This window comes from Hypomesus transpacificus, chromosome 10 (genome assembly GCF_021917145.1).
Source record: "Hypomesus transpacificus isolate Combined female chromosome 10, fHypTra1, whole genome shotgun sequence".
Lineage (NCBI taxonomy): Eukaryota > Metazoa > Chordata > Actinopteri > Osmeriformes > Osmeridae > Hypomesus > Hypomesus transpacificus.
The window spans coordinates 3066394-3083486 of NC_061069.1; the positions used below are offsets into that span (position 1 = coordinate 3066394).

Consider the following 17093-nt stretch of genomic DNA (forward strand, 5'->3'; position numbering starts at 1 on the left):
TTGGTCCACAGAAACGGATGTGCAGCTGTTTTTCAATTCCACTCGTCTCAGTATCCACATGTAATATAACAAGCATGCATGCATAAGTAGCTAATTCTTATCGAGAAAATAAAACACATGGCGGAGTCAAGCAAAGTAAGATCGACATTTACAGATAATACAAAAAGTGAACTATGAAGCTATTGTGACCTCTAGAGCTTGTCTCAGTGCCATGTGGCCAATTGAGTGCTACATGGCTAACGCTAGCCATACAGACATGCTACAATGTAATTAACACTCCAGTCAGGTTACTCACCGCTTATGAATTTAAGCATCAGCAGTGAGATTGTCTAGCTCAAGGCTATTGACTGAGAAGCCGTGTATAATGATCACTGTTTAATCCACTTTAGGCAACTGCTAACACAAGAGCATCTAGAACGACCACTGTCAAGAATGCCAGTGAAGAAAATGACATTGGTGAGTATCATATTATGTGCAAAGAATCTGTTCTCTATTTCAGTGTAGGTACAATAACTTGAATGTCTGAATTCGCAACACATTTTTCAGATGTTCAGGCAGTCTGTCCATCCCCAAGGTCAGAAGATGCAACTCCCACTGCTGACGTCCAAGCTGATTCAGAAAATGAGGTGACCGCTGGAAAAGGTACCAAAACTTGTTTTCATGTTGTTCAGCATTACTGGATAATTATTTAGACCGCACACATACAGTTTCCAATAAACTAAGGATATTCTGTAGGTTCTGTGGAGGAGCAGAGTGACCCCACCCCTGCAGCAGCAGCAGCAGCAGCTGCCTCAGAGTCCACAGCATCCGTGACGGTGACGTGGGAGCCAGAGACTGAGATGGCAGATGACGAGACCCATGGGGACCAAGAGGAGGACCAAAGTGACCAAGACGAGAACGAAAAAGGTAGTAGTTGTCATATAATAGGAATGTAATTCTTCTTTAAATATGATTGTGTTTATAACCCCAAAAATCTCCAGTTGTTGCAGTTAAGTCTGGAAAAAGGAAACCCGAATCCACAGTCGATGCCTCTCCATCGAAAAAAATAAAGCGCCTAAATGATGGTATGAAATATACAATAATGTTTGTAAATGCAAATGTGATCTCTTGCCTACATTTTGGCTGATTAATTCATTTGTGTGCTAACTTGGATACTGGTTCTTTTTAGGCTTTTGTCTTTTTGTTGGCAGTTTGAACACCTCTAAAACATATGATGAGGTCAAAGATTCTCTAGCAAATTACTTTTCAGCACAGAGTATTTTGGTTCAAGATATAAGGCTGGATAGTTCACGGTGAGTGTCTCCTGTCCTATACTTAACTTACTTTTCCCTCTACATAATGATGGTATCACGCATGATCCCACAGAGTTAAGAAATATGATGTTACTCTCATTCACAATCCAGAGAATGCAATCCTGAGATGTGAATGCCAAGAAATGTAGTTTGTCATCCTTACGTTACATCTTGGGCCACAATGTTTTTTAACCACATTTCCATGTTCCATCCAGGAAATTCGCATACATAGACCTTCCCACAGAGGAAGACTTATCTAAAGCTTTGATTCTGAATGGAGAGAAGATACTGGACAAGCCAATGAGGATTGACAAGGCAAAAGTCAAAGAAATCATAGCAAAAGGTATCGGCTCATTTCACTTGTTCCAAACTCTTGGAATAATTGTTTGGTCTAATAATGGCATTTCCAATTGTTGTTGGAGTGGTACACTGTCACGAAATATGACCGAATTGGTGTTTTGTTTTGTCATAGCAAAACATGCCTGTACGTTGTTCGTAAAGGAAATCCCATATTCAGCAACAAAGGAGGAGCTAAAGATAGTCTTTGATGAGGCAGTGGACATTAGGTTTCTTGGTGGCGGTGATGGTCCAAATAAAGGGTAAGATATTTCATCTGTTGAACGAGGTCTAAAAAACCTTTGAACTGCACTATAACAATACTAACACTAATTTAAAAAGCACAACCACAAAGCTAAAATAATGTTGGCCTTTATTTAACAGAATTGCATTTGTGGATTTTAAAACGGAGTTCATAGCTGAGAAAGTTCTGAAGGCAAAACAAGGGACTGACGTCGGTGGTCGTGCTATCATTATCGACTTTTTAGGAGAAAAGAGTGCCCAAATGTCTAAACAAGTTCCAGGTATGTATACTACTCTTTACTTGGAGAAGCAAGCCATGTTGAAAGTTGGATATCTTGGCTCTGAACTGCTTGTTTTACAAACCAGCTATGTTTTTTACACAGCTGAGGCTACTCCAACAAACACTTTGATGGTGAAAAACCTTTCATACAAAGTGAAAGAAGATTCCCTGAAGAAAGTCTTTAAGAAAGCAGTCAGTGTCAAAATACCAAAGATGCATGGCAAGAGAAGAGGGTAAAAGAGGACTTTTGTACTACAGTATAAAGAAATATTCATTCATCACATCATTCACAATTCTTTCTTGTCTTTCTAGATTTGCTTTAATAAAGTTTGAAAGTGAAGATGATGCCAGGGATGCCATCCAATCTTTACAGAGCACAGAGATCAATGGGAGAGCAATCAGAATAGAATTTGACAAGTTTATACAAGTTCATGAGGGTGAAAAAGGTAATGTTTACTTTTAAAACATGCACATTGGGTTTGGGTGGGTTCTGGATAGAGACTAATCATGAACTGAAAACAATCCCTTAATATCATTTGTAAAGTGTTATCTAATAAATGACTTGTTTTAGTTGTTAATGTGTTATTCTCAACATTGTGCCTGGTGTGGTAGTTCTTTCGAAGACATTGGTCATTCGGGGTCTTGCAAAGGAGACCAGCAAGGAAACTTTGGAAAGTGCCTTTGAAGGAGCAATAGGTGCCCGCATCGTCACAAGCAACAATGTTTCCAGGGGGTAAGTGACAGGAGAGACGATCACAAGATATCCAATCTCTGTTGCTGTTGACCTTTCCCCCAATATGTTCTGTGTTTTGTATATGTTCATATCTTCCTTTCAGATTTGGGTTTGTAGACTTTGAGAACCCTGAAGCCTGCAAGGCTGCTAAGGATGCCATGGAGGACTGTGAAATAGACGGGAGCAAAGTGGCTATCGATTATGCCGTAGTCACCCGAGGGGCTGTCAGGGGAGGGTTTAGAGGTCAACCCAAGGGGCGTGGAGCTGCAGGCAGAGGGGGTATCCGTGGAAGACGGGGAGGTCCTGGGGGAGGCAAGTTAACTTTGTTTAACTGATGTTGAGTGAACAATTTCAAAAGCATTAATGGAGGCTTAAGTCATATTTAAATTTAAAAAGTAAATTATTACAACTGCCTGTTTGATTAACTTTTGGAGTACATTGTGCTGTGTTTCAGGGAGAGGAGGTGATTCAGGAACGAAGCTTAAAAGTGGAAAACCTCAGAAGAAAAAAGTTCAAGTATGACAAGATCTTCAGGAGACTGCTCTACTGTAATTTATAAAAAATAACAAATAGTTTGGTCATGAGTACCCCAGCCCCCTTCAGTTCACCCAAAGAAATGATTAGGCTGGTTGATTTTAAACGTTGTGTTTTGGGGGGTTTGTTAACTAAATGATTGCAGAAATATTTCCTTTTATTACCACAAAATGTAATTAGTCATTGATTTGATCGGATTTTGTAATCTGTAAAGACTGAGATGGATGTAGGGTAATAAAATGACCCTGATTACTGTATGATTTGTACTAACTAAGGTTTGTAAAACTCGTATTCATCAAAGAATAACGTAAAAGCAAGCATTTTTTTTAACCAATGTAGATATTACATTTTCGTGATAAAAGGATGACACAAGTTTGATAAGCAAACGGGTTGAGATGCAAGGACTACCGACAGAAGTTAACTTGAACCAACAATCAGATTCGGGAATATAGCCTACACTTTGCGGAAGTAAGATTGGGCTATTTATTTGCTGCCTCCAGATCTATTGTATTCCTTAATGGGTCACAGCATCTGGCATCTCATGGTAAAAAAAGAAATTGGGATGAAATAAAGGAAAATGTGTCCTCTAATGACCTCACATCCTGTTTTTCACTTCCTTTTCAATGGTGGTTGACCAATTTCGGTCGATCGGAACCCCGCGCGGAATAGCGTCCAACACATTGTCAATATTGCACACGCGCGTGTTCCATGGGCACATTCCAGATCGCTCATGTAAAGGTGCGGAAGACTTGTGAAATTGATTTTTTCTACTCTTTTACCAAATTATAACCAACAATATGTATCATTTGTAAGACTAAAAGGCCGTTGTATTCTGGTAAGTGCCGATTTCTTTACAATTGAGCAAATAAATGAATTGCACATCGTTTTATAATAGTAAAAAAAACCTGCAGACGTGGGGATGTTTGCGCGATAGCCTTCTGTCAAGACATTTTCATGGATTTCCTATTATAACTTTTTGGACTTTATCCGGTCATTTTGAATTCAGTTTAAAAGAATTGCATTTGCAGGTGGTTGAATTGTTGTAGTTATACAGAGTTAAAGTAATTTTGTGTCTCCAATTTGCTACAGTGTGTCTGCATGTAACCCAAGCCTACTGAGGCATTTGGTTTATGAAAACAGCTGGATCAGCACCAGTTTGTCTACATTAGCTTCAAGCAGTGAAAGAGAAATAAGTTCATGTTCAGTCATGTTCACATGAACAGTACATTATCAAGTAAATGTGATATTTTTAATGATGTAATGTTGGAAGTCCATTTCTTAATCAAAGCAGGGTAGTAGACAGGGTTTTTGTGACCAGTTATCTGATTACACCCAGTCAAGCGAAGGTTGCCTGTTGACTAGTACAGTAAGAATCCATAACTTTCCAAAGGATTCGATATGAAAGGACAAAGGTTGCACTGAGTATTATTTACTACAAACAGAACTCTAAACTGCAGTGGTTCAGAAACACTCACACCAGTTGTAAACCAATCTGATGGATCATGTTTTATTTTGTTTATTATGGTCTTGGAAAGATTGCTTGTAGTTGAGTGGGATGTTACAGTAAAATGGCATAAGGAACAATGTTGACAGCTAATGCTAAAATTGGTCGAATTCAGCATAGGTACCGAGATCGTCAATAATTATAATATTTTAACTAAACCTGAAAAGACCAGAATGTCTTATGCTTTACATACTGTTAGACACTCTAAATACAGACTATAAGAAATGCATGACTAATTAAATGACCGAAATTATCTCTGAAAGGGAAAGAATGTGGAGAGATCTCGGTCAGCAAGAGGAATGATGGGTCATTTACCAAAGGTCAGGGAAGGGGGGGGGGAGATACAAGGGTCATGTTTAGCACCAAGGAAGTTGTCGTCAAAACACAGTTGTATGCCCTCTCCTATATGGTAAGAACATCTTTAGTCTAGACAGGTTGACGCACACCTGTGGATGAAAATAAGGATCTGCTCAAACACTATTTACTTCAATTAGTCTCAAATGCCTATCTACATTTACATTTAGCAGACGCTCTTATCCAGAGCGACTTACAGTAAGTACAGGGACATTCCCCCCGAGGCAAGTAGGGTGAAGTGCCTTGCCCAAGGACACAACGTCATTTTGCAGGGCGGGGAATCGATCCGGCAACCTTCTGATTACTAGCCCGACTCCCTCACCGCTCAGCCATCTGATTCCCATCCCATCCTATCTGTAGCTTATCTTTATTTTATTGCAGTTTAGGTCTTTCCAGTCGTATCCCCAGGGTAAATTCCTGACCTCCCTGCTTGACATGTGAGCTTTCTAGGTTATGCATTAAGCTAGTGTTGTTCTTGTTGCAACATCTTTATTGGCCCGACAGGGTTAATGCATTCCTTAACATGATAGCCTAACATCATGATTTGATGATGTTAACAAGCAAACAGGCCAACATTATCCCAAAAGTCTGTCAACATCTGTACATTTTTAAAAGACTGATTGTTTTCAGTTTGGCCTTTTCAAGACGTGTAACAGGATGGAGAACAAAGAGTTGAAGATCATCAATCAGGGCACGGAAGATGAAATGGTGAGCCAACAGACCAACAATAATCTGAATTCTTCATGTTTTGCAACAACAACAAAAACGTCCCCATGGCTTGGAGTCCGAATCACAGAGGCAATGGAGTATTCCCCTCCAGTGAAGTACAGAACTTTCAGTTGTAAGAGATTTGCCTGGTCCTCTTGCCAGTTCAATTGTAAACTTGCAACGAGAGTACCTTATCTATAAACCTAAGCCCTTAACAGCGCAGCATCTTGGAGGTGTCCACACTCAGTCACAGCACAGCACATTTCCCACTACTGACTAACCTGTGTCCATCATTTTCCTGTAGGAGGTGTGGGGGTACCGGCCGTGCCCCTGGAAGATGGTCTTGGTGGGGGTGGGGGCGCTGTGCTCTGGGGGGCTGCTGTTACTGCTGCTCTACTGGCTCCCTGAGTGGGGAGTCAAAGGGACCTGCACACACACCACCATCCGAGAGGCACACACACTCCTACTCCGGTCCACCGTAAGATACAGCCCTCCTACACACCTACACACAAGAGATGGAGTCCCAGGTTCGAGGTCTAGAACACTTGCAGTGGTTATCAGCCCGTTGATGATGTCATTGTTCTGTTAAAGGACGAGTTCAGGCGCTGGTTTCGGAGCACGGTGCGAGAGATGCTGTCTCCAGGAAGGAGGCCTTTTGATAACCTGGAACCCCCAAACGCTGCCCACATCCCCAACGGTGACCAAGCCTACAGCGCCTCTCAGGAGGAGAGTCACGTAAAAGACGTCCATCGGCAGCATGTTCAGGTAACAGGCTGGCTTGCTGACCCTTTCCACAACAGAAGAAGCCATTCAGCAACGTGTGCATCAAGGGGACTGAAACGACATGCTGTCAAAGTGTTCTTTATTGAGCTCTGAATGTCCTCACTACATTGTTTCTCTCTTTCTTGCTCTCAGATTCGCTACTTCACCCTCCACAGCACAAAATACTATTGGAATGATCTGACACAGAATTTTGAAGTGTATAAGTAAGAGTGCCATTATAAATCATCCAAATCAGAGTTACATTTATGAAGTGTGTTTTGAATTCCTCTGACCACATTCCAAATCAAATTGCTCTTCATCAAGTGGATGTGAAAATGTGTTTGTGTGTGTATTGCTCGTCTAGAGGCTTGGAAGATATTAGGGTGAGCTGCTCCAGTATCCACTCTGACCACAGCTCAGGTATCACCAAACTGCTGCAGAACTACAGGTACACACACACACAGGCACATACTCCAGTTCACAAGTGGTGATATGCTAATTGCTTCCAACTACTTCCTTTAACTTTCTACAGGAGATTGTTTTTTGAGGTCAATGAAATTGCAGTGAGGGTACCCTCAGTGTTCAAGCTCTTAATAAAAGAGGTAGGTCGCATTTACAATATCGTACATCCTTATTAAATATGTTTAACGAAAACCATCCTTTGAGAGTGGATAGTCTGATTTGTGAAAGATGAATAATGTCCTTTTTGAAACGTTTTTCTTATCCTCTCCCCAGGTGCTGAATCCGTTCTACATCTTCCAGCTCTTCAGTGTGATTCTGTGGAGCTCAGAGGAGTACTACTACTATGCAGCGGCCATTGTCTTCATGTCTGTCATCTCAATAGCCACCTCACTGTATACCGTCAAAAAGGTGGGTAGGCAGGCATCCAAACATGTTCACAGGACCACGGTTGACCTTCTCAGCTGTTCCCAACGATTCATGTGTGATTCTTTTGCGTATTTGTCCGGATACCAGCAATACGTGATGCTTCACGACATGGTGGCGTCCCACAGCATCGTACGCGTCTCTGTGTGCAGAGGAAGCAAAGGTACATCACAGAGCGGTCATGGTCATTATTACCTACTGCATCACCCGTAAAATACATTTCCTTCTTCCTCCTTTACTCTAAGTCGTCATGTTCTGCCGGCCCACGATACCGTCCATTTCATTCTGCTCATGTAATGTGTCCGCATGAGGTCATCGCTCTACGCGCAATGCTGTTACGGTCGGTTAGCGAAGACATCGCCGTTTCAGCGGATGGAGATTCAAAATAAGAGCTGTGCCGGTGTTGTGTTGAACAGAGATCGAGGAGGCCATGTCCACAGACCTGGTCCCTGGTGATGTCATCGCCATCCCAACTAATGGGATGATCATGCCGTGTGACGCTGTCCTGGTCCAAGGCACCTGCATCGTCAATGAGAGCATGCTCACAGGTGGGACACTCCAGATGGCCTCCTGTCCCGTACGCTGTGCAAACATCCTCCCGATTATCATAGTTAGGTCTTGTATTTTCATATTGTATGTGCGTGTGTGTGTGTGTGTCTTCCATCTCCAGGAGAGAGTGTTCCTGTCACCAAGACCAGCCTGCCCAGCTCAGGGGACGAGGGAGCCGGCATCTACAACACTGAGGAGCATAAGAGACACACACTCTTCTGTGGCACACACATCATCCAGACACGCTTCTACACCGGAGAACTGGTCAAAGCAGTGGTGGTCAGGACAGGTAAGAGACACGTGCGCGTGTGTGTTTGCATAAATCAGGTATCTGGGTCTTTCAGAAACTACAACAGGTCCAACCTTCTCCCATGTGCTCTACGTCAGGCTTCAGTACAGAGAAGGGAATGCTGGTACGCTCCATCTTGTACCCCAAACCCACAGACTTCAAGCTGTACAGAGACGCCTACCTATTCCTGCTGTGTCTGGTGGGCGTGGCTTGCATCGGCTTTGTCTACACTGTCGTCCTGAGCATCATAAACAAGGTGAGTCTTCTCCAACGGGTTTCCATGAGGTGTTGTTTATTTTAGTTGTCCGCCTTCTCCTTTGCCTGTGGGAGGTATTCGGCTGGATGACGGAGGCGGCCATTTTGTGTGTATTTGGTTGTCAGTCAGAAGTGTGGATGTACTCGTCTTCTTCGCTTCTCAGGTTCCCGCCAAAACCATTGTGGTGGAGTCTCTGGACATCATCACCATCACCGTGCCCCCAGCTCTGCCAGCAGCCATGACAGCTGGTATAGTCTACGCCCAGCGTCGCCTGAAGAACGTCGGCATCTTCTGCATCAGTCCCCAGAGGATCAACATGTGTGGGCAGCTTAACCTGGTCTGCTTCGACAAGGTATCAGCATGAGTGTATGTGTGTGTGTGTGGGTGTGGGTGTGGGTGTGGGTGTGTGTGATTGTCTCCACCGCACCGCTTTCTCACCTAAGCTAAACATGTCTTTGCAACGTTTGTTCCCTGTTTTGGGACGTTAGAATCTGGGCAAGTTCAGTGTAAACCTTCGGGTGTGTGGTTCTGAAGGGATGTTTGAGTGTTGCAGTGATTGTCTCGTCTCCACACACAGACGGGCACGCTCACTGAGGACGGCCTGGACCTCTGGGGGATTCAGACTGTTGAAGAGGGCAGGTGAGAGGCCCTCGTCATGCCTCTTTCTTTCTAACTCATGCTCTCTCTCTCTTGCTCTCATTATTTCTCTGTCTCTCATTATTTCTTTCTTTCTCATTCCCTCTCTCTCTCTTCCTCTCCCTATTTCTCTCTCCCTATTTCTCTCTCTCTCCATCTCCCTCCCCCCCCCCCCCCCCTCTCTCTCTCTCTCTCTCTCTCTCTCTCTCTCTCTGTATTTGTTAATTTTCTCTCCCGCCTCCAGCTTCTCACCTCCAGAAGACGACCCTGCCAAAGAAGGCCTGGTCAAGACTGCGTTCGTGGCCGGCATGGCCTGCTGCCACTCTCTGACCAAGCTCGAAGGAGAGCTCTCCGGAGATCCGCTGGACCTCAAGATGTTCAACGCCACCGGCTGGGTCAGTCTCAGTCCGCCTGTCTCAGTCATGTCACGGCGAGACATGGGGGCCTTCTCCTACTGGGCACGACAGGCTGACTCGCATTCAGACGAGCACACATAGCATCCCTCTGGACACCAGTCAGTCCGTCGCCCTGCCACATGCGTAGACTGTTGCCTAGGAAACCCCTTCTTTTGGACGTTGTAGCATGTCTGGAAAGCCTGCCAAGGGACCGTGTCAATTGAAGGAGCAATGTTTTAACGTCAGTGTGTTTGGAACATTTAGATCCTGGAGGAGCCCACTGAGGAGGAGACTGCCCTCCACAATCCCATAATGCCCACTGTGGTTCGGCCGCCCAGGCAGGGAGCCCCCTGGGCCGGCCAGAGTGCCTGCCCGTCCCAGAACATGGTACAGCTCTCACACGCCGCTTACGCTGCTGTCCAGCCAAGCCGTCTGTCGCTCGTACCGTCAACCGTCTGAATAGAGCATGCGTGTCCTGTTGTCGTGAAGGATGAAATCCAATCCTCTTTGTCTTTGTTGCTTTTCAGGAGCTCTCTGAGCTGACGGTAGGTGAACTGTTGTCACATCTACATTTCAGTTCCTGGTTGGACCTCACTGTTGGAATGGGATTGGGGAAGGGAGGGCAATACAGCCCTATCACTGATCATTCATGTGGCTTGAGTAGATCATTGATGAGTTCCAAAGAAGGAGAGATGGGGGGGGGGAGGGGAGAATGGAGGTGTTTTAAAGGAGACATTTGCATTCAGCAGACGCTCTTATCCAGAGCGACTTACAGTAAGTACAGGGACATCCCCCGAGGCAAGTAGGGTGAAGTGCCTTACCCAAGGACACAACATAATCGCACGGCCGGAAATCGAACCGGCAACCTTCAGATTAATAGCCCGATTCCCTAACCGCTCAGCCATCAGACCCCCAGTGAAAGATGGACATGGTGGTTGACCCTGTAGAATCTCTCTCCTCTTGCAGGCGTACGAGATCGGCATTGTGCGCCAGTTCCCGTTCTCCTCGGCCCTGCAGAGGATGAGCGTGGTGGTGCGCAGGCTGGGGGAGAAGCGCATGGACGCCTACCTCAAGGGGGCGCCAGAGATCGTAGCCAGCCTCTGCAAACAGGACACAGGTCAGAATGGATACACCATGCCAGCTGCATAACAGCAGCCTTCAATTGCTTCCCTTCTCTGCAGCATATTTAATGGCATATTATCTTGAGGAATGGATTTCTTCATGAAATTGAAAAGAATCTTGCTGTTTCTCTCCCTAGTGCCGGACAGCTTCACAGAGACTCTGGAGTCCTACACCAGACAGGGGTTTAGGGTCATTGCCTTGGCACATCGCCAGCTGGAGGCCAAGTTATCCTGGCACAAAGTCCAGAGCCTGAACAGGTGTGGGGAGTCTAACCCTCTGTGGAGGGACCTGAGTTACCATAGACAAGCATATACCCCCAGTGGAGGCGGAAGTAACACTTTTGGTTTTTGTTTGTTGTTGTTGTCGTTCCTGCCAGGGACCTGATTGAGAACAACATGGAGTTCCTGGGCCTCATCATCATGCAGAACAAGCTGAAGGAGGAGACGGCCGGGGTTCTGGAGGAGCTGCGGCGAGCGAACATCCGCATGGTGATGGTCACAGGTGCTGTGCACACACGCTGTCCACATCACACTGTCTTGTGTTCCCTTTCACACTTTCAGGTGTGCAGTTCACAGGTTTGATTGATACATATATATATTTTGGAAGGAGAACAATAGATCGAACTGTTCCCCCCCCCCCCCGCCCCCCCCCCCCCCCCCCCCCCCCCGTTCTCTTTTTCTTTCACCCTTCCTCTCTGTCTCTCTCTCTATTTTTTCACCCCTTCTGTCCCGCTCTAGGTGACAATATGCTGACAGCCGTGTCGGTGGCCCGAGACTGTGGGATGATAGCCCCTCACGAGAGGGTGATCATAGCGGCCGCAGCGCCCCCCAGAGACACCCAGCCTACCAGGATCAGCTGGCAGTACACCGACGACTGCGAGCAGCTCACCCACAAAGACAGCCAGGTAGGTGACAAGCCTCAGCATGCCGTCTGTCAGTCTCCTCACGTCCCACACGAGCGGTCATCGGCCCCCTCTACCTCCCAGCCGGTGGACATGAGTCTGGAGGAGCATGCTTGCGGTGAGCAGCCCAGGCAGCGCTTCCATTTTGCCATGAGCGGACGGTCCTTCGCCGTCATCACCGAGTACTTCCCTGACCTGCTCCAGAAGGTACTTCCACCGCCCAACACCCTCGAGCTTTGCTCTTGGGAGAAAATAAATGCACTTTAGTTTTTGCTGACGACACTGGTTGTGGCAACCCAGTATCATGCCTTCTTGTGCACGTAGAGACAAGAGCACGATTGCACGACCCTTTCCATCCTTTCCTACACAGAAAATATTTGAACCCATGCATTTTAAAAGGGAAAATGTCTCTGTCTTCTTTGTCTTTTTAGCAAACCAACCCATTTACCACAGGATTGTCGAACAATCATGCTCCAATTAATTTTTTTACAACAAAAAACATTGGACAATCATGCTCTGGGACACAATTCAATAGATAAACATGGGTTGTGTCTATGAGCATGAAAAAAGCTTGATACTGGGTGAATGTGTGGAGAGAGAAAAATGCTTGTGCTGTAATTCCCTGTGTGTCCACTTGGGGGCTGTGCTGTAGCTGCTCCTGCACACCACCGTGTTTGCCCGCATGGCCCCCGACCAGAAGACCCAACTGGTGGAAGTTCTACAAAGTCTGGAGTAAGTCTCCCTATACCGATAAACACACGCACCACATACATGGACTCTCAATGGGTACATTTGCGCTCTTCAAAGAGGACACTGTTAGTGGTTATCGGCAGGTCTATAAGTAAGTCAGCACTCCGTTCTGTCCACAGCTATACCGTGGGGATGTGTGGTGATGGTGCCAATGACTGTGGTGTGAGTATACGTCTATCAGTGTGTGTCATCCTTGTCCGTCGCATCGTCCGTTGTATACCTCCTGTCTTGACCGACCCCTTAAATAACCCGCCTCAGGCCCTGAAGAGAGCTCACAGTGGAATCTCCCTGTCAGAGCTGGAGGCGTCGGTGGCCTCCCCCTTCACCTCCTCCACCTCCAACATCTCCTGCGTGCCCAACCTCATCAGGTAGACCCCCCCCCCCCATCAGCTCCAACATGGTGGAGATTTCCACGCACAGAAAACGAACATCCATTTGAAACATGTCCTCCGAATGAAATCCTCATTCCAATGTACGCCGACTGGCCGATTGTGGGAGATGAATCGTGATGCTCGTTTGTTCCTCCGCAGGGAGGGCCGAGCAGCTCTCATCACCTCGTTCTGTGTGTTTAAGTTCATGGCTCTGTACAGTATGATCCAGTACATTAGCGTCACCCTCCTCTACTCGGTGAGTTCCGTCCCCGGCCCTGCCAGGTCTGTCCGTCTCGACTCGACCGGCTGGGTCTGGGTAAAAAACGTCTCCCTCTTCCTCTTAGGTCCTCAGCAACTTGGGAGACTTCCAGTTCCTCTTCATCGATGTCGCCATCATTCTGATCATTGCCTTTACAAGTAAATCCGGTCTTCCAATGCGGTGTCATGAGTGATTACTGCCACACAGCCATGGTCGCAGAGATGAATACCGATCTGTGTGTGTGTGTCCAGTGAGTCTGAACCCGGCGTGGAAGGAGCTGGTGTCTCGTCGCCCTCCGTCCAGCCTGATCTCTGGGCCGCTGCTGTTCTCGGTGCTGACCCAGATCCTCACCTGCCTGGCCTTCCAGGTGCTGGCCTTCCTCTGGGTCCGGGGCCAGAGCTGGTACGAGGTGTGGACCCCCCTCTCAGAGTGAGTCTCCCCCGCCCTCGGCTGTGGAGGTAGGAGAGAGTAGACGAAGGGGGCGAGGGGAGAGACCTCGAGGAGGGATTCTGAAGGGGGGTGGATCAACATCAGAGGGAGAGACCCATGTCTCGGGTGTGTATTAAGGATGACTTGATGGTTGATCTCGATTGTCTCCTCAACAGTGCTTGCAACGCATCCAGTAATAATCTCTCCCATGGCCCCAACATCACGTTGCCCCACGACCACAAGAACATCAGGAACTACGAGAACACCACACTCTTCTACGTCTCCTCCTTCCAGTACTTGACTGTGGCCATCATCTTCTCCAAGGGCAAGCCTTTCAGACAGCCCAGCTACAAAAACTGTAAGCTCCTCGAAACGTACCGTCTGGTCCCTCAGCCCAGTACTTTTCCGTGTGCAGTCATGTGACCGCCCATTGACCCTTGACCCTCCTCAGGGCCGTTCATGCTGTCCTGTCTGGGTCTGTACATCTTTCTCTGCCTCATCATGCTGTATCCCGTTCCGGCCATCGACAACTTCCTGGAGGTGCGTGATCCGAAATGGCCAAAGCTGATGATGTCATGGGAGGGGTGGGGGGGTGGATGATGTGTGACCAATGTCGTGTCTCAGACGCAGTTGCATAACGAGTCCTCATCCCATTGCTGTCTCTCCCCATAGATTGTGTGTGTTCCTCATGCGTGGCGCATGACAGTGGTGGTCATTGTCATTTTGAATACAGCTGTGTCTTTCCTGTTGGAGGTATGTCACAGGGAGACCTGTCTGAAATGTGCAATATATACCAGTGCATTTAGACTTTTCTGTGTGAGTTTCTTTTTTTTGTTTTGTCCACTGTACCAAAAATTCTCCCTTGCTTTGCGTGATCATGCATGAAGAAATTTGAGATCAAGCCGCTCAGATCTATTTAAAACAGCCAATGACAAAGAATCAATTCCGAATCTGCATTGAATCCATTTGATTCACGTGTGTGTGTGTGTGTGTTGACGGCTACTTTTTGCTGTGAGTGATATTCATTGTTTTTGCGGGTCATCTGATCACCCACGCCACTATCTATGATTAGCAGCAATCTTGTTTCACTCCCCCCTCCCCCCCCCCCCCCCTGCTGAAATCTCCTGTAGACCTTGGTCCTTGACATCATCTTATGGAGGCTGGTGTTCAGCCGTGACAAGCTGGGGGGCAGCCATGACATGGCCTCTGCCACTCACTCACCTCAGGTTGGAAAGCTTCACACTCTTTCTCCCTCTTCCTTTCAGCGTTTTATTTGTTTACTTTCTCTTCACTGTCGGCTGCCTCTCTTCTGAGCGAGTGTTGCTTTTTAAGCCTTGCCATAAACTAAGATCTCTTCCTTCTGCCTTGTGGCGCTCAACCGTCCTCTGCGTTGTGTTACACTGCGAGGTATGACGCGTTAACAAATGAGCTTCGCTTTGTTTACTTCCTGGTTAGTTCATCATCATTGCGGTGAACATTACTTACATTCATTACACAGTCTGTATGAATGGAGCAAAAAGAACCAAGCACAGCAAACTAAATGAACCACATTGCTGTGTAGGATTTCTGAATTACTGTCTCGTGTGTGTTATTTGAACCCAGTCGGGCAATGACCGGTGGGGCTCGGCGATCCTCTCCTGGCTGTTTTGTCGGAAGAAGACCCCGAGAGCTCGCTACATGCACCTGGCCCAAGAACTGCAGGACCATCCTGACTGGCCCCCCAAGCCCTCCACACTCACCTATGCCCCCAGCGCCCCCCACATCTCCGTCAGCCTGTGAGGCACAGCCAGTCCTTGTGCCGTGAAATGGTATTGTTCCTCCTACATCAACATACCAAGACAGGGATCTGACATTTCGTTGTACAATATAGAACTCAAAGGTCATTATATAGAATTAGTTTTTGCATCCATCTAGTTCCCCCCCCCCCCCCCACTCTGTTCCAGGGTTGTACAAGTGTGAGCTGAACATCCAATAACCTAACTAGAATCTTCCACACCGTGAACTAATGCAGCGTCTCAGAAACCAGCACCTGATCAAGAACCACAAGCGAGTGACTTAGTCCAGAAGAGTCCTTTCCTCCAGTAACACCCTACCACAGAGTGACTGTCCAGCGAGCCCCACAAGTCCAGCGTTCTCCACCACTCTGACTTCTCACTCCTCACTGAAACATCACGGCGCCTCACCCCACCACAACTGTGACTACTGAAGCATTCCTCGAGTGGAGCAGTTCATCCCGTTGCTCGCCTACTGCCTTCTGAGCCAACCGGGACCAAGAGAGGCACACGAGCACCAGAGGAAGCTGGCTGTCGTTCCTGCTGGATCCCGTCAATGTTATTTACGTCTTAAGGACCCCGGGGTATTCTACTAACTCTTCCTGACTTGTTTTGATTGCTGCTAATGAAATATCAATAAAGAAAGGGAAGGTTTGTTGTGACGATAATGACCAGGGAAGCAGTGGGATGGATATCTGTCGACACACACCAGAATGATGCCTTTTGTAAGACTTTGTTTTTAATTGTCAGCGGTACTATTGCATTTGATATGGCCTTCCAATGCATTCATAATATGTTGCTGTATCTCTCAGTCAGAATTCTTTACACTTTCTGATTATTGTAATTCTTCCTGTGGAAGATAGAGGTACGAGAGAAACCCTTGAAAAACGTGAACACTGGTGCCTTGTGCTTGTGTGTGCGCACGTATGTTTCTGTGTGTGAGTGTGTGTGTGTGAGAGGGAGGGAGAAAGAAAGAATCCAGTAGTTTTCCATGTCCTTCATTTGAATGCATTATCTTCTGTTTAAATGCTCTGAGTATCCAACAAATTGACCAACACATTAATTATTACTGATTCCTTAATGTTAATCATATCATTCAACATTGTAATGCATTGCATGTGATAGAACTGCTGCTTTTATCAAAGGGAATCATTTGTAAATGTAGAAAATGTATGATTGTGTTTTGTATTCTTTTAAAGTAACTGACCATTAACATCCACACTTTATATAACATTTGTACACATTACTTTGTTTAAATGTATTTATCAATTGCTTTGTCTGGCAGGAGTTTTGGTCAAATTATATGAACCTTTTTGATAACATGTTATTTTAACAAAGTGTAATACCCCCTGAACCACCAACTAAATTAAACCTTATATTTTTAACTTTATTAGCTTTCCCTTTCTACTCTGAGGTAAACTTACTGAACAGTGATTTCGGGAAAACATCCTTCGTATTTGGTCTTTGGAGAAAAGAGCATTCTCAGATTCCCAAGACAGTCATTACATTTCCAGATATAATCTGGATATTAAGGCAGTCCTGCCTGCTTCATGGGGGGCTGACCTCGGTCACACTTTTTCAGCCTCAGTCTCACTGATCAATTATGAGCTCCCCCAGTCTCCTCACTGCCTGGCATATGGGCGCTTTAAAGTGCGAGAGTGGAGGAGAATGAGGGGTATCATTTCATGTGGAGATCAGGGCCCATGGCTGTGAATGGGTGGATTTAGGGGGAC

The 17093-nt window shown here is 46.3% G+C and overlaps 2 protein-coding genes across 7 annotated transcripts; both read left to right on the top strand.

The window, feature by feature from the left end:
- Positions 1-9: 9 nt before the first annotated feature.
- LOC124472243 (nucleolin-like) lies at positions 10-3675 on the top strand. The gene is made up of 14 exons (XM_047026987.1): positions 10-135; positions 390-456; positions 547-642; positions 736-906; positions 981-1064; positions 1169-1292; positions 1508-1635; positions 1765-1891; positions 2013-2152; positions 2255-2384; positions 2464-2597; positions 2764-2884; positions 2988-3196; positions 3339-3675. The coding sequence occupies exons 1-14, from the start codon at positions 118-120 to the stop codon at positions 3404-3406; spliced, it is 1617 nt and encodes a 538-aa protein (XP_046882943.1). The 5' UTR covers positions 10-117; the 3' UTR covers positions 3407-3675.
- A 91-nt stretch (positions 3676-3766) lies between these two features.
- LOC124472218 (polyamine-transporting ATPase 13A3-like) lies at positions 3767-16750 on the top strand. Of its 6 annotated transcripts, none has more exons than XM_047026934.1 (34): positions 3767-4253; positions 5892-5984; positions 6289-6462; positions 6576-6749; positions 6900-6970; positions 7111-7194; positions 7279-7348; positions 7482-7616; positions 7722-7794; positions 8048-8179; positions 8302-8469; positions 8568-8725; positions 8889-9077; positions 9303-9364; positions 9606-9756; positions 10021-10143; positions 10284-10301; positions 10723-10873; positions 11015-11135; positions 11255-11379; positions 11616-11782; positions 11864-11986; positions 12432-12511; positions 12649-12691; positions 12788-12897; positions 13060-13156; positions 13245-13317; positions 13411-13588; positions 13765-13946; positions 14040-14128; positions 14261-14341; positions 14719-14814; positions 15191-15396; positions 15532-16750. In XM_047026934.1, the coding sequence occupies exons 2-33, from the start codon at positions 5934-5936 to the stop codon at positions 15365-15367; spliced, it is 3726 nt and encodes a 1241-aa protein (XP_046882890.1). In that variant the 5' UTR covers positions 3767-4253; positions 5892-5933; the 3' UTR covers positions 15368-15396; positions 15532-16750. The 6 variants fall into 6 exon arrangements, with proteins under 6 accessions (XP_046882890.1, XP_046882889.1, XP_046882892.1 ...); XM_047026933.1 differs by having other exon boundaries at positions 5907-5984; XM_047026936.1 differs by having other exon boundaries at positions 5907-5984; positions 15600-16750.
- Positions 16751-17093: the final 343 nt, after the last annotated feature.